Consider the following 26,384-nt stretch of genomic DNA (forward strand, 5'->3'; position numbering starts at 1 on the left):
CTTTTCTCAAAGGAGCCATTTAGGAAAAACATTCTCCTTACACAGTAGAATATGTAGAAACCAAGATAAAGACACTTGGTGTGCTCATTGCTTCTGGTATATCTTTGCTTCCAGGCCTTCTCAGCAGACCAGTGGTTTGGACTACAGCTGTCACTTGGTATCCCAGATTGGTTCCAGGACCCCCATAGATACCCAAATCTGCTGATGCTCAAGTCCCTTGCATAAAATAGCATATTATTTGCAGATAACGTATGCACATCCTCCTGTATACTGTAAATTACCTTTAAATTACTTATAATACCTAATACTATGTAAATAATGGTTATGTAATTTTAAAATTTGTATTATTTTTTGCTGTATTGTTTTTCTTATTTTTTTTCCCTGAATATTTTTGATCCATGATTGGTTGAGCCTGCAGATGCATAGGGCTGTTGTCCAGGCTGGAGCACAGTGGCATGATGATGGCCCACTGCAGCCTTGAACTCCTGGGCTCAAGTGATCCTTTCACCTCAGCACCTCAACCTCCTGAGCAGCTGGAACCACAGAGGTGCACCATAATGCCTGGCTAATTTTTTTTTTTTTTTCTGAGACGGAGTCTTGTTCTGTTGCCCAGGCTGGAGTGCAGTGGTGTGATTTCAGCACACTGCAACCTCTGCCTCCCAGGTTCAAGTGATTCTCCTGCCTCAGCCTCCTGAATAACTGGGACTACAGGTGCATACCACCACACTCGGCTAATTTTTATATTTTTTAGAAGAGACCGGGTTTCACCACGTTGGCCAGGCTGATCTCAAACTCCTGGCCTCAAGTGATCCACCCACGGCCAGGCATGGTGGCTCACACCTGTAATCCCAGCACTTTGAGAGGCCGAGGCAGACGGATCACCTGAGGTCAGGAGTTCGAGACCAGCCTGACCAACATGGAGAAACCCCGACTCTACTAAAAATACAAAATTAGCCGGGCATGGTGGTGCATGCCTGTAATCCCAGCTACTCGGGAGGCTGAGGCAGGAGAATCTCTGGAACTCGGGAGGCGGAGGTTGTGGTGAGCCAAGATTGTGCCATTGCACTCCAGCCTGGGCAACAAGAGCGAAACTCCATCTCAAAAAAAAAAAAAAAAGTGACCCACCCAACCCGGCCTCCCAAAGTGCTGGGATTACAGGTATGAGCCACTGCACCCAGCCATTTTTTATAGAGACAGTCTCACTATTTTACCCAGGCTAGTCTTGAACTCCTTGGCTTAAGCAATCCTCCTACCTTGGCCTCTCGAAGTGCTGGAATTACAGATGTGAGCCATACGCCCAGTTCTTTGGCTAAGTCAAATGGTATATTATACTTTTTTTCATCATAAGTTTTAAGAAGTCTTTCTTTTTTCAGATTATCAGACTTGAAAATGTATTTTCTATCATTGCTTTATTTTGTAGATGGAAATGACAGCTTTGAGTTTGCTCACTTTTTCTTTAGACCCTTTTAAGTAACATTTTAGGACTACATGGTAACTTACATATTAAGCTTCTTACTTACTTTTTTTTTACTTACTTTCTTTTTACTTTTACAGTAAGGCAAAAGAGAATGAAAGACGTAGATAACCTCAAAAGTGTAAAACAAGAATGGTAAGTTAATTCAAACTGAATTGCTTTGTTAATGCCTTTGTTAATATCGTTCTGTGTTTTTGTTACATTTCACTGGCAGAGATAGTAGAGTAAGTTTTAATTATGTATGACTACTTCATTGTCATCTATTATGTTGAAGTAATTTTTTTACCATAGCTGCATTAAACAAATTTTATTGAAGTTATTGAATGTTTTTTGTTATTAATTTTAAAAAGTTAAATTATCTGTGTTCATACATTACTTCTGTTATTTGATAAATTAAATAACTGTTTACCTCATTAGCCTCTTGTGATAGATATACTATTTTAGTGTCATGGTGGAAATATGGCTTTGGAGTCAGATAAACCTAGGCTTGAATCCCATCTCTGCCTTGTATTATCTCTCTGGCCTTTAGGCAGCTTAGGTAAATTCTTTGAGCCTCAATATCTCATCTATAGAATGAGGATATAAATACCTACCTATCTGAAAGGTTTATGTGTGTATCTTTTTTTCTTTTTTCTTTTTTTTTCTTTTCTTTTCTTTTTACAGACAAGTTGTCTATTGCCCAGGCTAGAGTGCAGTGGTGCAATCATAGCGTATTGAAGCCTTGAATTCCTGGGGTCAAGTGATCATCTCACCTTGACTTCCTGAGTAGCTAGGACCACAGGCTTATACCACTGCACCCAGTTAATTTTTAAATTTATTGTAGCAGTGTGGTCTCACTATATTGCTCAGAACTCCTGGCTTCAAGCGATCCTCCTGCCACAGCCTCTCAAAATGCTGGGATTATAAGCGTGAGCCACCATGCTTGGCCTATTATTTATTTTTTCACTCAGGTATTTATAGGCTTACATAAATATTTGATGCTAATTATATAATTGTGAGGTTGTTGGCTGGGCACAGTGGCTCACGCCTATAATCCCAGCACTTTGGGAGGCCGAGGCAGGTGGATCATCTGAGGTCAGGAGTTCAAGACCAGCCTGGACAACATGGCAAAATCCCATCTCTACTAAAAATACAAAAATTAGCTATGCGTGGTGGCGGGCGCCAGTAATCCCAGCTACTCGGGAGGCTGAGGAAGGAGAATTGCTTGAACCTTAGAGGCAGAGGTTGCAGTGAGCCAAGATCACACCACTGCACTCCAGCCTGGGTGACAGAGCAAGACTCTTCTGTCTCAAAAAATAAATAAATAAATAATTGTGAAGTTGTGTCAGAGGTCTCCAAGACCACCTCTAGTTTTGATGATTTACTAGAAGAATTTGTAAGATTTAGCATGTAGTTATGCTCCTGATTATAATTTATTACAGTGAAGGGTTACAAAGCAAAATCAGCAAAGGGAAAAAGTGCATGGGGAAAACCAGGCACAAGCTTCCAGGGGTCCTCACCCAGTGGAGTCGCCCAGGATGTACTTAATTCCCCCAGTAACAAGTTGTGACAAATACATGTGAAATATTGTCTACCAGGAAAGCTCATTGGAGATGAGCCTAGAGTTTATAGTGGGAGCTAGTCACATCCTAAAATTTCAGACTCTCATAAGGAAAGTAGGAGTTCAATATAAATCACATTGTTTATACAAACTGTACATTGAGCCATCCTTACAAATTTAGGATGATGGGAACCTTCTAGAAATTCAAGTTTGCAGATGTGGCCAGGTGCGGTGGCTCATGCCTATAATCCCAGCACTTTGGGAGGCCAAGGTGGGTGGATCATGATGTCAGGAGATCGAGACCATCCTGGCTAACACGGTGAAACCCCGTCTCTAGTAAAAATACCAAAAAAATTAGCCAGGCGTGGTGGCGGGCGCCTGTAGTCCCAGCTACTTGGGAGGCTGAGGCGGGAGAATGGCGTGAACCCGGGAGGCAGAGCTTGCACTGAGCCGAGATCGCACCACTGTACTCCAACCTGGCTGACAGAGCGAGACTCTGTCTTAAAAAAAAAAAAAAAAAAAACAAATCCAAGTTTGCAGATGCCAGCCCAGGACTAACCTTGTAAGCAAGTCTTTCAAAAGATAGCAATCAGATCTGCTATATTAACTCATTTCTGCACAGCGATAAATTGAATGATTTAAAATGGTAAAATTAACTTAGAACAGGCCTGTTTTAAAATGGCTTTATTGAAATATAATTCACATACCATATAATTCATTCACTTAAAATATATAGTTCAATAGTTTTTAGTATGCTCACAGATTTGTGCAGTCATTACCATAGTCAATTTTAGCGCATTTATATTACCCCAAAGAGAAACCCCATATCCGTTAGCAATCCCACCCATTGTCCTATGCCTTGCCCCTGACAACCATGAAACTGCTTTCTTTTTTTGAGACGGAATCTCACTTTTTGCTCAGGCTGGAGTGCAATGGCATGATCTCGGCTCACTGCAACCTCTACCTCCCAGGTCTAAGCAGTTCCCCTGCCTCAGCCTCCTGAGTAGCTGGGATTACAGGCACGCCCCACCATGCCCAGCTAATTTTTTTTGTATTTTTAATGGAGATGGGGTTTTACCATATTGGCCAGTCTGGTCTCAAACTCCTGACCTCAGGTATTCTGCCCACCTCAGCCTCCCAGAGTTCTGGGATTACAAGTGTGAGCCACTGCGCCTGGCCCATCTGCTTTCTATTTCTACAGATTTACCTGTTCTGGACATTTCATATAAATGCAATTATACAATATGTGGTCTTTCGTGACTGACTGCTTTCACTTAGCATAATGTTTTCAAGGTTCACCTATGTTGTAGAGCATGTATCAGTATGTACTTTGAAATTTTTTTGATTTTGTTTTTTTTTTGAGATGGAGTTTTGCTCTTGTCACCTAAGCTGTGGTGCAGTGGCACAATCTTGGCTCACTGCAACCTCCGCCTCCCAAGTTCAAGCAATTCTCCTGCCTCAGCCTCCCAAGTAGCTGGGACTACAGTTGTGCACCACCACACCTGGCTAATTTTTGCATTTTTAGTAGAGACAGGGTTTCACCATGTTGTCCAGGCTGATCTCAAACTCCTGACCTCAGGTGATCCGCCCACCTCGGCCTCCCAAAGTGCTAGGATTACAGGCACGAGCCACCATGCCTGGCCTGTACTTTGAATTTTAAGTAAAATATTTAGTAAAGTACCTACACAAAAATATAGGTGATAGTTTATAATTTTCTTTGTAACAAAAATGGATTTGTAAAAATGTTTTGTCAAAAACAATGGCCCAGGGAAAAATGAAAAGAAAACTGCCTTTTTTATTTATTTATTTTTTTTTGAGATGAAGTCTTGCTTTGTCACCCGGCTGGAGTGCAATGGCGTGATCTCGGCTCATTGCAACCTCCACCTCCCAGGTTCAAGTGATTCTCCTGCCTCAGCCTCCCAAGTAGCTGGGACTGTAGGTGCTAACTTTTGTATTTTTAGTAGAGATGGGGTTTTACCATGTTGGCCAGGATGGTCTTGATCTCTTGACCTCGTGATCTGCCCACCTCGGACTCCCATAGTGCTGGGATTACAGGCATGAATCACTGCACCCGGCCTCTTTTTTTTTTTTTTTCTTTTTTGAGACGGAGTCTTGCTCTGTCACCCAGACTGGAGAGCAGTGGCATGATCTCGGCTCACTGCAACCTCTGCCTCCCAGGTTCAAGCAATTCTCCTACCTAAAGTCTCCCGAGTAGTTGGGATTACAAGCGCCCGCCACCATGCCTGGCTAATTTTTGTACTTTTAGTAGAGATGGGGTTTCACCGTGCTGTCCAGGCTGGTCTTGGACTCCTGACCTCAGGTGATCTGCCCGCCTCGGCCTCCCAAAGTGCTGGGGTTACAGGCATGAGCCACCACGCCCGGCCAAAAAGTGCTTTTGGACTTACAGTTCCACATGGCTGGGGAAGCCTCACAATCCTGGCAGAAGGCAAGCAAGAGCAAGTTACGTCTTAAGATGGATGGCAGCAGGCAAAGAGAGAGAGTTTGTGCAGGGGAACTCCTCTTTTTAAAACCATCACATCTTGTGAGACTTATTCATTATCATGAGAACAGCATGGGAAAGACTTGCTCCTATGATTCAGTTACCTCCCACTGGTCCCTCCCACAACACATGGGAATTCAAGATGAGATTTGGGTGGGGACACAGCCAAACCATATCAACGACCCAACTGAAAAATGGAAGAAAATGCCAGGTTCAGTGGCTCACACCTGTAATCCCCGCACTTTGGGAGGCTGAGGCGGGCAGATCACGAGGTCAGAAGTTCAAGACCAGCCTGACCAATATGGTGAAACCCCATCTCTACTAAAAATACAAAAATAAGCTGGGCATGGTGGCGCACGCCTGTAATCCCAACTACTTGGGAGGCAGAGGCAAGATTGCGCCACTGCACTCCGGCCTGGGTGAAAAAGCGAGACAGCGTCTCAGAAAAAGAAAAGAAAGAAAGAAAAATGGAAGAAAACGTCTGAATAGACATTTCTCCAAAGAAGACATACAAATGATCAACAGGCGTATGTTCAGTGTCACTGGTAATCATCAGGGAAATGCAAATCAAAATAAGAGTAATCACCTCACACCTATCAGGGTGGCTATTATCAAAAAACAAAAGAGTTAGTCCTGGTGAGGATGTGGAGAAAAGAGAACCCTTGTCCACTGTTGATGGTGATGCAAAATGGTGCATCTACTATGAAAAACAATTTGGAGATTCCTCAAAAAATTAACAATAGAATTGCCACAGAATGGATTACTGAATAGATCCAGGAATCCCACCTCTGGATATTATCCAAAGGAGTTAGAATCAGAATCTTGAAGAGGCTGGGTGCAGTGGCTCACATCTGTAATGCCAACACTTTGGAAAGCCAAGGCAGGAGGATCCCTTGAGGGAAGGACTTTGAAACCAGCCTGGTTCACATAGTGAGACCTCATCTCTACAAAAGAAAAATTAAAAAACTAGCCAGCTTGGTGACACATACCTGTAGACCCAGCTATTGAGGAGGCTGAGACAGGAGGATCATTTGAGCCTAGGAGTTTGAGGCTGCAGTGAGCCATGATCATGTCACTGCACTTCTCCATTCCGGGTGACAGAGCCAGATCCTGTCTCCAAAAAAAAAAAAAAAAAAAAAAAAACTCGAAAAGAGTTGAATGGGTAAAGAATATATAATACATACCCCAAATGGAATATTATCCAGTCTTTTTTTTTTTTTTTTTTTTTTTTTTTTTTTTTTTTTTTTTTTTTTTTGAGATAGAATTTCGCTCTTCTTGCCTGGGCTGGAGTGCAATGGCACAATTTCAGCTCACTGCAACCTCTGCCTCCCAGGTTCAAGTGATTCTCCTGCCTCAGCCTCCCAAGTTGCTGGCATTACAATTGTGTGCAACCACACCCGGCTAATTTTCTATTTTTAGTAGACACAGGGTTTCACCATGTTGGTCAGACTGGTCTCAAACTTCTGACCTCAAGTGATCCACCTGCCTCAACCTCCCAAAGTACTGGGATTACAGGCGTGAGCCACCACGCCCGGCTATTCAGTCTTGAGAAAGAAGGAAATTCTGCAGTATGCAACAACATAGATGAACCTTGAGGATATAATGGTGGTTGCCAGGGGCTAGGGGAAAGTGAAAATGAGGAGTTGCTAATCAGTGGGCATAAAGTTTCAGTTAAGCAAGATGAATAGATCCTAGAGATACGCTGAGCAACATAGTACCTATAGTTAACCACACTTTATTGTTCACTTAAAAATATGTTAAGAGGTTAGGTCTCATTTTAAGTGTTCTTTTAGAAAGTCCCTCACCTGAAGCTTCTGTACTTTTAGTATTATGGGAACTCCTGACATTTTAAGACGTGTTTACTGGCTGAGCGCAGTGGCTCACACCTGTAATCCTAGCACTTTGGGAGGCCAAGGCTGGCAGATTTCTTGACCCCAGGAGTTCAAGACTAGCCTGGGGCACATGGTAAACCCTCATCTCTACAAAATACAAAAATTAGCTATTGGAGAGACTGGAACTATAGGCATGTGCCACCATGCCTGGCTAATTTTTCTTATTTTGTTTATATAGATGGGGTCTCCCTATGTTGCCCAGGCTGGTCTCAAACTCCTGGGCTCAAGGGATCCTCCCACCTCAGCCTCCTAAAGTGCTGGGATTATAGGCGTGAGCCACTGCACCCAACCCTCTTTCCAATCTGTATATATTTTATTTCCTTTCTTTATCTTACTGGATTAGCTAGGACTTCCAGTACAACACTGATGAGGAATGGTGAGATGCAACATCCTTGTCTTGTTCCTGATCTTAGTGGGAAAGTGTCTAGTTTCTCGTGATTAAATATGATGTTAGATGTAGGCTTTTGCAGACATTCTTTATGAAGTTGAGGAAGTTCCCTTTCTATTCCTAGTTTGTGGGGGTTTTATTATGAATGGTTGTTAGATATTGTCTAATGCTTTTTCTGCATATGTTGATATGATTATATTATTTTTCTTCTTTAGACCGGTGATGTGATAGATTACATGAATTGATTTTCGGTGTTAACCCACTGCAGCCTCACATACCTAGGATAAATCCTGCACGGTTGTGGTGTTTAATTTTTTTTTTATACATTGTTGTATTCTGTTTGGTAATATTTTGTTGAGTATTTTTGCATATATGTTCATGATAAATTTTCTGTAGCTTTCCTTTCTTGTAATGTCTTTGGTTTTAGTATTAGCATAGTGTTATCCTTGTAGCATGAGTTAAAAGTTCCCTCTGCTTCTATTTTCTGGAAGAGGTTATAGAGAATTGGTATTATTTCTTTCTTAAATTTTTGGTAGAATTCATCAGTGACATCATCCAGGCCCAGTGCTTCTGTTTTGGAAGGTTACATATTATTGATTTAATTCCCTTAGTATCCATAAGCCTGTTCATATTATCTATTCCTTCTTGTGTGTGTTTTGATAGAGTGTGCCTTATAAAAAATTGGTTCATTTCATCTAAGTTATCAATTTTAGGGGCATAAAGCAGTTCTTAATGCCTTTGCTACTCTTTCTTCCTGTGCCTATACACTCAAAAGTGAAACAAACCCATTACCACCTGTTCAATGGAGCCAGAGCGCCCCAGTTTTCTGAACTGTATTTTATATCTCTTATTGTAGTTATTTTCTTTCTTTTTTTTTTAAAGACGGACTCTCGCTCTGTTGCCAGGCTGGAGTGCAGTGGCATGATCTTGGCTCACTACAACCTCTGCCTCCCAGGTTCAAGCATTTCTCCTGCCTCAGCCTCCCAAGCAGCTGGGACTACAGGCGCCCGCCACCATGCCCGGCTAATTTTTGTATTTTTAGTAGAGATAGAGTTTCACCATGTTGGCCAGATGGTCTTGATCTCTTGACCTCATGATCCGCCCACGTTGGCCTCCCAAAGCGCTGGGATTACAGGCATGAGCCACCGCACCCGGCCTACCAGTTATTTTCTCTCTCTCTGTCTCTTTTTTTTTTTTTTTTTTTTTTTTAATGTTTTTGTTTTTCTTTAGAGACAGTGTCTTACTCTGTTGCCCAGGCCTGGAGTACATTGACATGATCTCAGTTCACTGCAACCTTGGCCTCCTGGGCTCAGCCTCCCAAGTCGCTGGGGCTACAGGCTGCACCACCATGCCCAGCTAATTATTTTCTTTTTTTATAAAGATGGGGTTTCACCATGTTACTCAGGCTGGTCTCCAATTCCTGGGCTCAAGCAATTCTCCCACTTTGACCTCCCAAAATGCTGGGATTACAGGCATGAGCCATTGTGCCTGGCTGTATTTTCTATTATAACTATTTCCTACTATATATCTCCGCTCTACTCTACTCTTACTATACATTTCCACTCCACTCCACTCTACTGTACTCTGAACCTCTTATAAACATATACTGTTTCTTACTCATCTTCATATCTCCCTGTCACCTAGCATGTAGTAGATACTCAAAAATATTTGAGTAATTTGAATTCACATGATGAAGTTTAATAGAATTTACACATTAAATAAATAACATGAAGGAATAAAATTTCAGCTACTCTGGATGCTCAGCTTTATTGGCTTTGTATTTAGTAATTACTGATGGAGCACCAACTACCATCTGAACAGAAGAAACAGTTAAATACCAGAAAACATAAAATGGTTATAATGATATTACTAATATTTGAGAGTGTACTGTGTGCCAGTGTGTATACTGGTACTTACTATATACCATGTAAAGGCTTTTATATATGTTTTCATTTAATCTTCACAACAACCATGTGAAATAAGTGGTGGTATCTGTATTTTGCAAGCAAAGCAAATCACATAGAAGTTAAGTTTCTTACCCATTGTCAGTGTGACTAAATGAAGGCACTTAAATACAAACAGCAATGCCCAGACTTTTAGACAGTATGCTATACTGCTATGTGACTATGCTGATTAAAGGGAGGGGGAAATCACTGGTGTTATAAGAAACCATCTTAGGGTGTAACTATTTCTGTGTAAGAGGTATCATGTCATTGCTTTGGAAAAGGCATAATACTTTGTGAAAATGTGGAGTGTTTTAAGAGTATATACAAGAGGACTACCTAGGGAAGGAAAAAAATGTATACCTAAGTTAAAGCACTGCCCTGAGTATCAGCATTTTAGTAACAATATAGTGATGGCCTTTTTTTTTTTTTTTTTAAGAGACAAGGTCTCACTATGTTGCCCAGGCTAAAATGCAGTGGTTAGTCACTGCATTCTAGTGGGCTCAGTCAGAGCACACTACAGCCTCAAACTCCTGGCCTCAAGTGATGCTCCTCAAGTGACTACAGACGTGCACCACCACGCCAAGGCTCAGTGATGGCTGTTTTCCACGACAGTCTAGCATAGTGATTAAGAGCAGAGGCACTGGTAGCTTGAGTTCAGTTCCTAGCACTGCCTCCTAATAGCTTTGTGGTCTCTGGCAAATTACTTAAGCTTTTTCTTCATCTATTAAATGGGGATAAAAATAATACCTACCTTTTAGGGTCATTGTGAGGATTTGAATGAGTTGGCACACGTAAGGTACTTAGAATAGTTCTTTATAAGATGTCATGGTTAGGATCACAGACTTGGGAGACAGAGTAGTATGGTGGTAAGTTAACAGTTTCTAACTTATATTTCCTGGCACAGTATAAGAGGTATAAAAGTATGATTGTTGTTATTTATAGAATTTGAGAAATCATATTTCTGTACTTTTATAAAATTTACTGTGTGATTTCAAAAGAGAACAACCAGAAACCATCTTTTCTAGCAAACAGAATCTTAGATAATGTTTCTTTTTTTTTTTTTTTTTTTTTTTTTTGAGACGGAGTCTCACTCTGTTGCCAGGCTGGAGTGCCGTAGCATGATCTCGGCTCACTGCAGCCTCCGCCTCCCAGGTTCAAGCGATTCTTCTGCCTCAGCCTCCTGAGTAGCTGGGACTACAGGTATGCGCCACCACGCCTAGCTAATTGTATTTTTAGTAGAGATGGGGTTTCATCACGTTGTCCAGGATGGTCTCGATCTCTTGACCCCGTGATCCACCCGCCTCAGCCTCCCAAAGTGCTGCGATTACAGGCAGGAGCCACTGTGCCCGGCCTCTCCAAAACATTCTTAAAACTCAGCCAGCTGTGGCAATGTGCGCCTATAGAACCAGCTACTTGGGGGAGAATCACTTGAGCCCAGGAGGTTGAGGCAGCAGTGAGCTGTAATCATGCACTCCATCCTGGGTGACAGAATGAGACTCTGTCTCAAAAATAAACAAATCACTATAAATAAAGTCTTCAGTGGGAAATATTCTGAAGCGTGCAAAGGAGCAAAAATGCAATTGTTGCTGATGCATTATCCCCTTTAGTTCAAGAGTGTTTTCTGTTACCAAAAAATGCATAGTAATCCCTTTTAAAGTCATTTTGAACCCTTTAAAAATAACACATTTTGACCAGGAGCAATAGCTCACACCTGTAATCCCAGTACTTTGGGTAGCCAAGACAGGCATATCACTGAAGCCCAGGAGTTTGAGAGCAACCTGGGCAACATGGTGAAATCCCATCTCTACAAAAAATTAGCTGGACATAGTGGTGCAAGCCTGTAGTCCCAGCTACTTGGGGGTCTGAAGTGGGAAGACTGGTTGAGCCCTGGAGGTTGCGACTGTAGTGAGCTGAAATCGTGCCACTACACTCCAGCCTGTGCGACAGAGAGGGACCTTGTCTCAAAAAAACCTCAAAAAACAAAGAAAACACCACACATTTTTTACTCCAGACCAGTGGTTTTTAACCTGGAGAGATTTTGCACCTAGACACATTTGGCAATGTGAAGAGATGTTTTTGGTTGTTACAACACTGGGGATTGGGGATGGGCCAGGGATGAGGATCCTACTTGTTGTATCTCATGGGTAAAGGCCAAGGATACTGTTAAACATCTGCAACAGTGATCCCCAACTTTTTTGGCACCAGCGACTGGTTTTGTGGAAGACAGTTTTTCCACCGACCTGTGGGGGGAGAAGAGGAGATGATTTTGGGATGATTCAAGCACATTACATTTATTTGCACTTTATTTCTATTATTATTACATTGTAATATATAATGAAATAATTATACAGCTCACCATAATGTAGAATTAGTGGCAGCCCTAAGCTTGTTTTCCTGCAACTAGATGGTCCCATTTGGGGGCGATGGGAAACAGCGACAGATCATGAGGCATTAGAGTCTCATAAGGAGCATGCAGCCTAGATCCCTTGGATGCTCAGTTCACAGGTTCATGCTCCTATGAGAATCTAATGCCACCACTGATCTGACAGGAGGCAGAGCTCAGGTGGTAATGTGAGCGATGGGAGTGACAGTAAATACAGATGAAGCTTTGCTTGCTCGCCTGTCACTCACCACCTGCTGTGCGACCTGGTTCCTAACAGGCCATGGGCCTAGGGGTTGGGGATCCCAATCTCCAAGGCACAGGACACCTCAAACAGCAAAGCCTTTTTCATTTCTAAATGTTAACAGAACTGAAGTTGAGAAAAACCCTGCTGGGAACTAAAAAGGGGTTAATGACTTCCCCAAGGTTATGTTAACTTAGAAGAGGGCCTGAACTACAGACATGCACATAGCATCTAAGTTCAATATCCTTAACTGGAACAAAATAAGTAAATTTTTAGAGACCTAATAGTTAATAGTGCCTGTTTTTCTTTATCTTATTTAGGGTTTGTGAAACAGGATCTGATAATCAACCTCTTAGTAATAATCAACAATCAAATTGTGAATATTTTGTTGATAGCCTTTTTGAGGAAGCTCAGAAGGTTGGTTCCAAATGCGTGTCTCCCACTGAACAGAAGAAACAGGTAAATAAATGTCTATTACTTTTCTTTTTCTTCCAGTGTTTCTCAATATATGGATCTGTTAGAGGGTCCCTAAGGTCAAAATTGTTTTGTTTGTCTGAGACAAGGTCTTTCTCTGTCACCAAGACTGGAGTGCAGTGGCTCGATCCGATCTTGGCCCACAGCAGCCTCAAGCTCCTGGGTTCAAGCAGTCCTCCTGCCTCGGCCTTCCTGGGTAGCCTGGAGCTCAGGTACACACCACCATGCCCAGCTAATTGTTTTATTCTTTTGTAGAGATTGGGTCTTGCTTTGTTGCCCAGGCTGGTCTCAAATTCCTGGGCTCAAGTAGTTCTCCTGCCTTGGTTTCCCAAAGTGCTGGGATTATAGGTTTGAGGCCAAAACTGTTTTCATAATAGATATTATTTCCCTTTTTCACTATGTTCACAAGCTAGGGACACCTATAATCCCAGCACTTTAGGAAGCTGAGGCAGAAGGATCACTTAAGCCTAGGAGTTAAAAACCAGTCTGGGCAATAAAGCAAGACCCATCTCTACAAAAGAATAAAAAAATTAACTGGGCATGGTGGCATGTGCCTGTAGTCCCAGGTTCTTGTGAGACTGAGTTGGGAGGATTGCTTGAGCTCAGGAGTTTGAGGCTGCAGTGAGCCATGACCGTACCACTGTACTCCAGCCTGGGTGACAGAGTGAGACCCTGACTGGTAAGGTAAGGGTAGGGTAAGGTAAAAAACTAACTGTTCATTTTGCACTGATATTGCAAAAGTAGTGGTGGGTAAAACTGCAACACCTTAGCAGGAATCAAGGCAGTGGCAACAAACTGCTGGCAGTTACAGGTTAACATCCCAAACCCACCGAATCCAAAAATCCAAACTGCTTCAAAATCCAAAATTTTTTTAGTGCTGACATGATGCTCAAAGGAGATGCTCATTGGGGGCATTCCAGATTTTGAGTTTTGAATTTGGAAAGCTCAACCAGCAAATATTTCAGAATCTGAAATTCAAAACCCTTCTGGTCCCAAGCATTTCAGATAAGGGATATTCAACCTGTACTTTATTCTTTGCATATACTCCCAAGGGAGAAAAAAAAACTAATTTTAACTAAGAATGTCCTTGATGAAGCAGTAGAATTTATAAATTTTGTATCTCGGCCAGGCGTGGTGGCTCATGCCTATAATCCCAGCACTTTGGAAGGCTGAGGCAGGCAGATCATGAGGTCAGGAGTTCAAGATCAGCCTAATCAACATGCTGAAACCCTGTCTCTACTAAAAGTACAAAAATTAGTCGGGCATGGTGGCGCATGCCTATAGGCCCAGCTACTCAGGAGGCTGAGGCAGGAGAATTGCGTGAACCTGGGAGGTGGAGGTTGCAGTGAGCCGAGATTGCACCACTGCACTCCAGCCTGGGCGACAGAGCTAGACTTGGTCTCAAAATAAATAAATAAATAATTTAATTAATTAATTATGTATCTCAGACCTTGAATATACATCTTAATATTCTGTGTGACAAAATGCAAAGTATACATAAAGTATTTCTACAATACACAGAAGTGTCTTAAGGAAAGGTGCAGTTATTTGAGATCAACAAACTGTCTGCTTTTTCATGGCATATTGTTTCTGCAAGAAAGAATGGTTTGCATACAGACTATGGATATTCCAACTTGCTCTGTCACCCAGGCTGGAGTGCAATGGCAAGATCTCGGCTCATTGCAACCTCCGCCTCCCAGGTTCAAGCAATTCTTCTGCCTCAGCCTCCTTAGTAGCTGGGATTATAGGCGCACACCACCATGCCTGGCTAATGATTTGTGTTTTTAGTAGAGATGGGGTTTCACCATGTTGGTAAGGTTGGTCTTGAACTCCTGACCTTGTGATCTGCCCGTCTTGACCTCCCAAAGTTCTGGGATTACAGGCGTAAGCCACCACACCTGGCCTAGCAGATATTTTCTTTTTTTTTTTTTTTTGAGACAGTGTCGCTCTGTCACCCAAGCTGGAGTGCAGTGGTGCGATCTCGGCTCACTGCAAGCTCCGCCTTCCAGGTTCACGCCATTCTCCTGCCTCAGCCTCCCAAGTAGCTGGGACTATGGGCGCCCGCCACCACGCCTAGCTAATTTTTTGTATTTTTAGTAGAGACAGGGTTTCACAGTGTTAGCCAGGATGGTCTCACTCTCCTGACCTTGTGATCCACCTGCCTTGGCCTCCCAAAGTGCTGGGATTACAGGTGTGAGCCACCGTGTCTGGCTTTTTTTTTATTTTTATTTTTTAAATTTTTTTATTTTTTGAGACAGAGTCTTGCTCTGTCACCCAGGATGGAGTGCAGTGGCACAATCGGCTCACTGCCACCTCCACCTCCTGGGTTCAAGCCATTCTCCTGCTTCAGCCTCCCCAGTAGCTGGGATTACAGGCATGCACCACCATGCCTAGCTAATTTTTACATTTTAGTAGAGATGGGGTTTCACCATGTTGGACAGGCTGGTCTCGAATTCCTGACCTCGTGATCCACCCGCCTCAGCCAAAGTGCTAGGATTACAGGCTTGAGCCACCGCGCCCGGCTGAAATGTTTTTTTAAAAAACCAAACCTCTTACAGTTATGCAGTTAGAAAAAGAAGTATTTTAATAGCCTTCCCAGGATATTCTTTGACACTTCATCAATATTTAATAAGTAGTAGTAGTATCTCAAAAGTTAGTTGAGAATCTGAATGTGGAATCTGAAACTTACCAACCATCTTTTCATATACTTGTTACATTAAAATCTTTTAGTATATGTGATTCTTTGGCTCTTTTACTCATGCATCACTTTATAACATCATATATTGGTCATTTGGAAAACACTGGTTTTCTTAATTATGCAGATCTTCCAACTGCTGACACATTTAATTATATAATAAAATTTATATTTATCAAAATGACACTAATCTCACTAGGAAATTCCTTAAGTTTTGAGAAACTGTCGAGGTATGGTGGCTTTTTCTTTTCTTTTTTTTTTTTGAGACAGTCTTGCTGTGTTACCCAGGCTAGAGAGCAGTGGCACAATTTTGGTTCACTGCAACCTCTGCCTCCCAGGTTTAAGCGATTCTCATGCCTTAACCTCCTGAGTAGCTGAGATTACAGGTGTGCATCACCAAGCCCAGCTAATTTTTTGTATTTTTTAGTAGAGAAAGAGTTTCGCCATGTTAGCCAGGCTGGTCTTGAACTCCTGGCCTCAAGTGATTCACCCACCTTGGCCTCCCAAAGTGGTGGGATTACAGGCGTGAGCCACCAAGCAGAGCCTATGGTGGCAATTTTCTAAAAGTGTTATTTTCACTTAAAAAGTTGGTTAAGGCCAGGCGCGGTGGCTCATGCCTATAATCACAGCACTTTGGGAGGCCGAGGAGGGCGGATCACAAGGTCAAGAGATTGAGACCATCCTGGCTAACATGGTGAAACCCTGTCTCTACTAAAAATACAAAAAAATTAACCAGGTGTGGTGGCGGGCGCCTGTAGTCCCAGCTACTGGGGAGGCTGAGGCAGGAGAATGGCGTGAACCCGGGAGGCGAAGCTTGCAGTTAGCCGAGATCACGCCACTGCACTCCAGCCTGGGCAACAGAGCGCGACTCCGTCTCAAAAAAAAAAAAAAGTTGAGGCCGGGCGCGGTGGCTCAAGCCTGTAATCCCAGCACTCTGGGAGGCCGAGGCGGGCGGATCACGAAGTCAGGAGATCGAGACCATCCTGGCTAACCCGGTGAAACCCCGTGTCTACTAAAAAATACAAAAAACTAGCCGGGCGAAGTGGCGGGTGCCTGTAGTCCCAGCTACTCGGGAGGCTGAGGCAGGAGAATGGCGTAAACCTGGGAGGCGGAGCTTGCAGTGAGCTGAGATCTGGCCACTGCACTCCAGCCTGGGGGACAGAGCGAGACTCCGTCTCAAAAAAAAAAAAAAAAGAAAAAAGAAAAAAAAAATTTCAATCAAAATAGCATGTCAAAGCAGACTGCAAGCGGTACCAATTATGAGACCCCAGCTGATTTTTTGACTTGAGACATTTAAAAAAGTATTTATGAAAAATCCCTTCACTCTGATTTGGTTTTTAAATTAAAACTTAATCTATTAGTTGTAAAAGGCTTATGTTGAAAAGTAGCAGGCTTGTTACTCCTTGGCCCTAGCATCTACTTTCTTTTTTCTTTTTTAAGTTGGCATTTCACTCCTGTTACCCAGACTGGAGTGCACTGGTGCGATCTTGTCTCACCGCAGCTTCCGCCTCCTGAGTTCAAGCGATTCTCCTACCTCAGCCTGGGATTACAGGCATGCACCACCACGCCTGGCTAATTTGTATTTTTAGTAGAGACGGAGTTTCTCCATGTTGGTCAGGCTGGTCTTGAACTCCTGACCTCAGGTGATCTGCCTGCCTTGGCCTCCCAAAGTGCTAGGATTACAGGCATGAGCCACTGCATCTGGCCACATCTACTTTCCAGAGGCAACAAGTTATAACTCTTAGGTATTTCTACTGACACGAGCTTTCTGTTTCTGATAATATGCTAATAGTGATAGTTCTTGATTTTTCAGATTTTTGAATTATGTATTCACTTTGTATTATAGATAATAAGGATTTAACTCTTTTTCTACCTTCCCCCTCTCCCCAAATCACCGCTTCCCATTCTTCTAACATAGTTATGTTACAATTGGGGATTAAATCAATTGTTATTTGTATCTGTAAAAGTGTAAATACCATACAACTCTACAGCATAAGCGAAAGCCACCATGCCTGGCCCACCAGTTAAAATTTTTCTAAGAGAAGACTGTGGTGAAACCCTCCTTCCTTCAGTGGACTGGTTGTCCACTGGGGGAACTCTACTGCTCTTGCTCTGGAATCTATAATCCTGAGTATTCTCCTCTCTCCTGATTACTCAATTCTATGCCTCGCCCAACATCACCTCCCCCTTATATTTTAATGTTTATGAAGCCAGTTGTATTAGTCCATTTTTACGCTGCTGATAAAGACATACCCGAGACTGGGAAGAAAGGAAGTTTAATTTGACTTACAGTTCCACATGGCTGGGGAGGTCTCATGATCATGGCACCAGCAGCAGAAAATGAGCAAGAAGCAAAAGTGGAAACTCCTGATAAACCCTCCAGATCTTGTGAGACTTACTCACTATCACAATAATTGCATGGGAAAGACGGGCCCCCATGATTTAATTATCTCCCCCTTGGTCCCTCCCACAACACATGGGAATTCTGGGAGATACAATTCAACTTGAGATTTTGGTGGGGACACAGCCAAACCATATCAATGATTTTAATTTTTTGTAGAAACTGGGTCTTGCTATGTTGCCGGGGCTGGTGTCCAACTCCTAGGCTCAAGCAGTCGTGCCTTGGCCTCCCAAAGTGCTGGGATTACAGGAGTGAACCACCCTACCCAGCTTGAATAGTGATAGAAGAAATTTTCAAAGAACTTTCAATCCTACTACATTTTATTAACATGATGCATTTTGTTTCCTACTGTTTTGCAGGTAGATGTAAATATAAAATTATGGAAAAATGGATTCACCGTCAATGATGATTTCAGAAGTTATTCCGATGGTGCCAGTCAGCAGTTTTTGAACTCCATCAAAAAAGGGTGAGTAGCCAGGTGTGGTGGCTCAAGCCTGTAATCCCAAAACTTTGGCAGGCTATGGCGAGAGGATTGCTTGAGCTCAGGAGTTCAAGGCCAGCCTGGGCAGTAACACAGCCAGACCTTATCTCTACTTAAAAAAAAACATTACCCAGCCAGCCCAGCTACTCAGGATTGCTTGCACTTGGGAGATTGAGGCTACAGTGAGACATACTTGCACCCTGCACTCCAGCCTGGGCAACAGCACGAGGCCCTGTCTCCAAAAAAAAAAAGGTGGGGGAAGGGGGGCAGCGGGCATGGTGGCTCGTGCCTGTGATCCCAGCACTTTGGGAGGCCAAGGCGGGCAGATCACCTGAGGTTGGGAGTTCCAGACCAGCCTGACCAACATGGAGAAACCCCATCTCTACTAAAAATACAAAATTAGCCAAGTGTGGTGGCACATGCCTGTAATCCCAGCTACTCGGGAGGCTGAGGCAGGAGAATGGCTGAAATCCAAGAGGCGAAAGTTGCAGTGAGCCGAGATTGCACCATTGCACTCCAGCCTGGGCAACAAGAGCAAAACTCCATCTCAAAAACAAAACCAAAAAAAAAAAAAAAAACAAGGTGGGGTAAGTAATCTTTGTAATAGGAAGATACTGTAGGCATTTTTTTTGTGTGTGAAAGAATCCATGTTAATGTTCACACACCCCCTACACATTCACAGATACACTTTTTCTTTTGTACATTCACATTTTTATAAGATGAATTTTCTTAAGAGAACCACAACTACAGGTTTTTTTCCAAGATGGTGTCTCGCTCTTTCACTCAGGCTGGAGTACGGTGGCATGATCTCAACTCAATGCAGCCTCCACATTCTGGGGTCAAGTGATTCTCGTGCCTCAGCCTCCCGAGTAGGTGAGATTACAGGTGCCTGCCACGGTGCCCGTCTAATTTTTATATTTTTAGTAAAGAACAGGGTTTTACCATGTTGGCCAGGCTAGTCTCGAACTCCTTACCTCAAGTGATGATCTGCCTACTCTACCTCCCAAAGTGCTGAGATTACAGGCGTGAGCCACCACGCCCAGCCAACAGCTATAATTTTGAAGAAAGTTTAGGAACTTGAATTCTGATCAACCCAAATCTTACTTAAACTAATTTACTAAGTATTTTCTAATACCTCATTTTCTTTATTATTTAATATTTATGTTTAAATATCTTTAAAGTCTTTAAAATGATCATGGTAGAACTCTCTCTGACCCTTCTCTGGCTTGGCAGGCTGCCCGATTAATGAATAAAAATTTTAAAAGAAAAAAAAATGTTGCTGGACACAGTGGCTCACATCTGTAATCCCAGCACTTTGGGAGGCTGAGGCCGGTAGATCACAAGGTCAGGAGTTCGAGACCAGCCTGGCCAACATAGTGAAACCCCATCTCTACTAAAAATACAAAAATTAGCCGTGCATGGTGGCACATGCCTGTTAGTCCCAGCTACTCGGGAGGCTGAGGCAGGAGAATCGCTTGAACCCGCGAGGCAGAGGCTGTGGTGAGCCGAGATCATACCACTGCACCCTGGCCTGGGCAACAGAGCCAGACTCCATCTCAAAAAAAAAAAAAATTGTAATGTTTACTATATACTTAAGTATTATACATGCTTGGTCTAGAAAATTTTTTTAAGTATTAAGAACTCGAAAATCAGCCAGGTGAATCCACTTTGTATCTATCTCTATGGATTTCCGTCTCTATGTATTTGCCTGTTCAACTCATTTTCACATTTTGGGCTATTATGAATAATGCTACTATGAACATTTATATACAAGTTTTTGTATGGTCATAAGGTTTCATTTCTCTCAGGTATAAATCTAGGAGTGGAATTATTAACTCTTATGTTAACTTTATGAAGAACTGCCCAAATGTATTCCAAAGTGGCTGTACCATTTAACATTCCTACCAGCCATGTATGAGGTTTCCAATTTTCCACATCATAATACATGTTAGCTTCTGTTTTTTTTAAATTATAGCCATTTTAGTGGTTGTGAAGGGGTATGTCATTCTGGTTTTGATTTACATTTCTCTAATGACCAGTGATGTTGAGTGTCTTTTCATGTGCTTATTGGCCATTTGTACGTCTTCTTTGGAGAAATGTCTGTTCAAATCCTCTGTCCAGTTTTTTGCTTTTTTTTTTTTTTTTTGAGACAGAGTCTTACTCTGTTGGCCAGGCTGGAGTGCAGTGGCATGATCTCGGTTCACTGCAACCTCCACCTCCCAGGTTCAAGTGATTCTCCTGCCTCAGCCTCCCAAGTAGCTGGGATTACAGGCATGTACCACCACACCCGGCTAGGGTTTTACCATGTTGACCAGGCTGGTCTTGAACTCCTGACCTCTGGTGATCCACCTGCCTGGGCCTTTCACATTGCTGGGATTAGAGGCGTGAGCCACTGTGCTTAGCCTGTTTATATTTTCAGGTGGGTTATTTGCCTTTTTGTTGAGTTGTAAGAATTCTTCATTTTTTCTGAATACAAATTCCTTATCAGATACATGATTTGCGAATATTTTATCTCATTCTTTGAGTGCCTTTTAACTCAAACAGAAAAAAATAAAACAATTACATAGAATTACGGTATGTATAGAGTGGTATTTATTCACTAAAATATTTTTTAAACTTTCTTATTGAAGTATGGCTTATATACACAAAAATACAGGCCAGGTAGGCCAGGTGCAGTGGCTAATGCCTGTAATCTCAGCACTTTGGGAGGCGAAGGCAGGAGGATCATTTGAGCCCAGGAATTAAACCAGCCCTGGCAACACAGCGAGAACCTTTCTCTACAAAAGAAAAACCTAAAAAAATCACCTGGGTGGCGCACGCCTGTAGTCTTGGCTACTCAGGCAGCTAAGATGGGACAATCGCTTGAGCCCAAGAGGTCGCAGCTACAGTGAGCCATGTTGGTGCCACTGGACTCCAGCCTGGGCAACAGAGTGAGCTCCTATCTCAAAAAAAAAAGAAAGAAAAAGAAAAAAGAAAAGTACAGAAATCATAAATATATACTAAATGAATTTGTATTATTTCTGTTATCAGAATAAATCAACTACTTTATTAGAATTTGTTAAAATTTGTCCTTTGGCCAGGCATGGTGGCTCACGCCTGTAATCCCAACACTTTGGGAGGCTGAGGTGGGCAGATCACTTGAGCCTATGAGTTCAGGACCAGCCTGGACAACATGGTGAAACCCCATCTTTACAAAAAAAACAAAAATTAGCTGGGCATGGTGGCCTATAGTCCCAACTACTCAGGAGTCTGAGGCAGGAGGATCGCTTCAGCCCAGGAGGTCATGCAGTGAGCCATGATTGCACCTCTGCACTCCAGCCTGGGCAACAGAATGAGACCCTGTCCACCCCACCCCCACCAAAAACAAAAACAAAAGCAAAAAACTCAAATTGCTTAGTTAACAGCAATGCCCAGTCTTTTGGCTTCCTGGGTTACATTGGAAGAAGAAGAATGGTCTTGGGGCACACATAAAATACGAAAATACACTAATACTAACGATAGCCAATAAGCTTAAAAAAATTGCAAAAAAATCTCATAAATCTCATAATGTTTTAAGAAAGTTTACAAATTTTTGTTGGGTCACATTCAAAGCCATCCCAAGCCACCGGTTGGACAAGCTTGGTGTAGTATATAGTCATCAAGTATTTCATGACTTTAGTACTATTCTAGGTACTGCTATAAAACTCATGCTGGTTGCGGGGTGGTGGTTCACGCCTATAATCCCAGCACTTTGGGAGGCTGAGGGAGGAAGATCGCTTGAGCCCAGGAGTTCAAGACCAGCCTGGACAAGATCCTGTCTCTACAGAAGATTTAAAAAATATATGTTTTCACAATAAAAAATAATAATAATTAAAACTCATGCTATTCATGAGCTTATGGTCTTAAAAATTATATTGTTCTTGTGGGTTTTTGGTGTTGTTCTTATTATTTAACTACATTGTTTTGAACATATTTGGTTATTTCATTGTAGGGAATATTATATATCTTATTTCTGTATATTTCTACGTATTATTCATTTTTTGTATGTACAGAATGTTTTTCAGAGAAATAAAATACCCGGGGAGCTTTATCATTTTATTTCTTTGTTTTCCAAGGGAATTACCTTCAGAATTACAGGGAATTTTTGATAAAGAGGAGGTGGACGTTAAAGTTGAAGACAAGAAAAATGAGATATGTTTGTCTACAAAGCCTGTGTTCCAGCCCTTTTCAGGACAGGGTCACAGACTAGGAAGGTAAGTATGCCTATTGTCTTGTTTTCCATAGATCAAGGCTTAACTAATATTCTATCATTATTTTACCCATGTGGACCACATGAATAGAGCTTATCATTTCTCCCATTGGAAATTAGATTTTTTTTAATGTTAATTTTTATGAGGACTCCTAAGTCATAGTTACCTAAGTGTATATTCACAATGCCTGGCCGGGCGCAATGGCTCATGCCTGCAATCCCAGCACTTTGGGAGGCCAAGGTGGGCGGATCACCTGAGGTCAGGAGTTCGAGACCAGCCAGACAAACATGGAGAAACCCTGTCTCTACTAAAAATACAAAAAAATTAGCCAGGCGTGGTGGCACATGTCTGTTATCCCAGCTCTTCAGGAGGCTGAGGCAGGAGAATCGCTTGAACCCAGGAGGCAGAGGTTGCAGTGAGCCAAGATCGTGCCATTGCTCTCCAGTCTAGGCAACAAGAGTGAAACTCCATTTCAAAAAAAAAAAAAAATGCCAGCACCACACTAAAAAATCTTGGAGGTTTTTTTGGTTTTTTCAAATCAAAAGGGCTTGGCTCTTTATGGACAGAATTCAATTGGTAAGTTCTTTTCTCTCCCTTTCACTCACCACTATAGAGTACATGTGCTAGCTTTTGAATATTATTGTTCTTTTTTTTTTTTTCTTTTTTTTTTCTGAGACAGAGTCTCACTCTGTTGCCCAGGCTGGAGTGTAACAGCACGATCTTGGGTCACTGCAACTTCTGCCTCCCTGGTTCAAGCAGTCCTTCTGCCTCAGCCCTTCTAGTAGCTGGGATTACAGGCACACACCCCCATGCCCAGCCAATTTTTGAATTTTTAGTAGAGACAGGGTTTCGCCATGTTGGCCAGGCTGGTCTTGAACTCCTACCCTCAGGTGATCCACCCACCTCGGCCTCCCAAAGTGCTGAGATTACAGATGTGAGCCACCACGCCTAGCCTATTGTTCTCTTTTATGGTTACCACTGCCTGCAACATTTTGTTCTATGATCTATGTATGAATTTTGAGGTAATAAAAATGAAAATCAGTGTCAGTATCAAAGCCTTAAATTATTTTCAAGTTTTACAGTTTCCATCCTATCTAACAGAATATGCAGAGAGATTAGATAGATATGGGAGCTCTTTGATTTTTATAAATTCTCATATTTTTAATTATCAAGATTGGTAAGGTGCATACATATTCATCCACATGTACAAATATATCTGGATGCACCCTTCAGAATGATCAGGAAGTACTTTATTTAGTTTCTTTTTCATTGTAACCTAAGGACTAAGCTCAATAAAGAATTTATCATTTATTTTAGAAATTTAACCTGGGCAGTAGGAAAAGGTAAAGTCCATAGATCTGTGAACCTTCTTTAAAATTATCCATTCTGTAAAGCACTAGTCAATAAATACCAGTAATAATATATGTAGCTTACAAATTACTTGGATATGTATAGTTTCATCAGATTATTAGAACCATCATACCATCATATATTGTGGACATAAATAATATATCTTTCATTATTATTGAAGAAACAGATATAACTTACAAAAGTCTTCCTAAAAGCTATACTTGCTGTAATATTTTTATAGTAATTATTTAATGATAAAGGTTTATTGAATGGAAAAACATGTCTAACTTTGTTGTCTGGATTTCCTTAGTGCCACACCAAAAATTGTTTCTAAAGCAAAGAATACTGAAGTTGAAAATAAAAATAATTTGTCTGCTGTTCCGCTGAACAACTTGGAACCCATTACTAATATACAGATCTGGTTAGCCAATGGGAAAAGGATTGTTCAGAAATTTAACATTTCTCATAGGTGAGTCTTCAATTTCAGTATATGATTTTTTTTCACCAAGTTTAAATTTCATTTCTTCTTTTCAGTTCAGTCAACAGTTTAATTTTAGAGATAGAATCTTTGTTGCCCAGGCCAGAGTGCAGTAGCACGGTCATAGCCCACTGCAGTCTTCAAGTGCTGGATTCAAGCAGTCCTCCCACCTCAGCCTCCTGAGTTGTAGAACTACAGCCACATGCCACCATGCCCTGCTAACTTTTATTTTTATTTTTTATTTATGTATTGCCAGCTAATTTTAAAAACTGTTTTGTAGAAAGGGGGTCTCAATGTGTTGCCCAGACTGGTCTCAAACTCCTGGACTGAATTCATCCTCCTGCCTTAGCCTGGGCTTACAGGCATAAGTCATTGCATCCTGCCAAGCATTCTATCTATCTATCTATCTATCTATCTATCTATCTATCTATCTATCTATCTACCTATCTATCTATTTATTTTTGAGACGGAGTCTCGCTCTGTTGCCCAGGCTGGAGTGCAGTGGTGCAATATAGTGAGACCTCATCTCTACAAAAAAAAATTTTTTTAATTAGCTGAACATGGTGGCGCACATCCGCAGTCCCAGCTACTTGGGAAGAGAATCGCTTGAGCCTAAGAGGTAGAGACTGCAGTGAGCCGAATTGCACTACCACACTGCAAGTCTGGGTGACAGTGAGAACCTGTCTCAAAAAATAATAATAATAGCAATGAAGTATTTTCAGTCTGTTTTGGGATTTTGATTCTCATCATTTGATTCATTTTTCTGTTTAACTAGATACATAATTATAAAAGAATTATTTTTAATGTTTTGAATTAGTCATTAGCATTATATGCATACCCTTCTGTTAATTGTAGTGAAAGAATGAAAATACAGAAAAGCATTAAAAGAAATTGAAGTTCATATGAATTCCACTGCTCAGAGATAATCATTATCATCAGTTTGATGCAGTCTTTTATTTCTTCTTAAAAGCTTTTTTTTTTTTTTTTTGAGACAGAGTGTTCTGCCACCCAGGCTGGAGTGCAGTGGCACGATCTCGGCTCACTGCAACCTCCATCCCCCGAGTTCAAGTGATTATCCTGCCTCAGCCTCCTGAGTAGCTGGGATTACAGGCATGTGCCACCATGCCTGGCTAATTTTTGTATTTTTAGTAGAGATAGGGTTTCACCATGTTGCCCAAGCTGGTCTCAAACTCCTGACCTCAGGTGATCCGCCCACCTCAGCCTCCCAAAGTGCTGGGATTACAAGCATGAGCCACCATGCCCAGCCTTCTTAAAAGCTTTTTTTGGCTGGGTGTCATGGCTCCTGCTTGTAGTCCCAGCAATTTGGGAGGCTAGGGACTATTCAGGAGGCTGGGATGGCAGAATCACCTGAGCCCAGGAGGTTGAGGCTGCAATGAGTCATGATCTCACCACTGTACTCCAGCTTGGGTGACAGAGCAAGACCCTGTCTCAAAAGGAAGAAAAAAAAAAAAGTTTGTTTTGTTTTAATTAAAAATATAAACATACCATATATAGCATATGTTGTTTTTCCTTTTGTAAAAATTATTTATTTTTCAGGAAATGTAGCACAGATAAATAACAAATATACAGAGAAAGTTAAAAGAATAAGAATAAAATACATATGTACCACCTACCTCAGAACATAGATTCTTATCAGTATACCTTATGTGTCTTTCTGTGATCATGTCTCTTTTCTTCTGGGGAAGAGAGAAATAACCACTGTCCTAAATTTGTGTTGATAATTTGCTGCTTTCATTTATAGCTTTACCTAGTATATACGTATTCCTAAAATATACTAAATTGTTTTTCTTATTTTCAAATAATTACTCCAAATTTCAAACCAGCAATAACTTACAGAAAAGGTGGCTCATGCCTATAATCCCAGCACTTTGGGAGGCTGAGATGGGCGGAT

The 26,384-nt window shown here is 41.7% G+C and overlaps 1 protein-coding gene across 4 annotated transcripts in view; it reads left to right on the top strand.

Moving 5' to 3' along the window:
• Positions 1 to 26,384, top strand: part of UBXN2A (UBX domain protein 2A) — a 55,654-nt gene that overhangs the window by 18,315 nt on the left and 10,955 nt on the right. For 3 of the 4 annotated variants that reach the window (XM_073022807.1, XM_038006620.2, XM_007971328.3), the window contains 5 exons: positions 1,555 to 1,609; positions 12,685 to 12,823; positions 18,294 to 18,400; positions 22,510 to 22,647; positions 24,305 to 24,463. In XM_073022807.1, the coding sequence (XP_072878908.1) occupies positions 1,569 to 1,609; positions 12,685 to 12,823; positions 18,294 to 18,400; positions 22,510 to 22,647; positions 24,305 to 24,463 (584 nt within the window). In that variant the 5' untranslated portion in view covers positions 1,555 to 1,568. Of the gene's footprint in view, positions 1 to 114; positions 250 to 1,554; positions 1,610 to 12,684; positions 12,824 to 18,293; positions 18,401 to 22,509; positions 22,648 to 24,304; positions 24,464 to 26,384 lie in introns of all 4 variants that reach the window. The other variant, XM_073022808.1, reaches the window with a different exon arrangement.

This window comes from Chlorocebus sabaeus, chromosome 14, assembly GCF_047675955.1.
Source record: "Chlorocebus sabaeus isolate Y175 chromosome 14, mChlSab1.0.hap1, whole genome shotgun sequence".
Classification (NCBI taxonomy): Eukaryota; Metazoa; Chordata; class Mammalia; order Primates; family Cercopithecidae; genus Chlorocebus; species Chlorocebus sabaeus.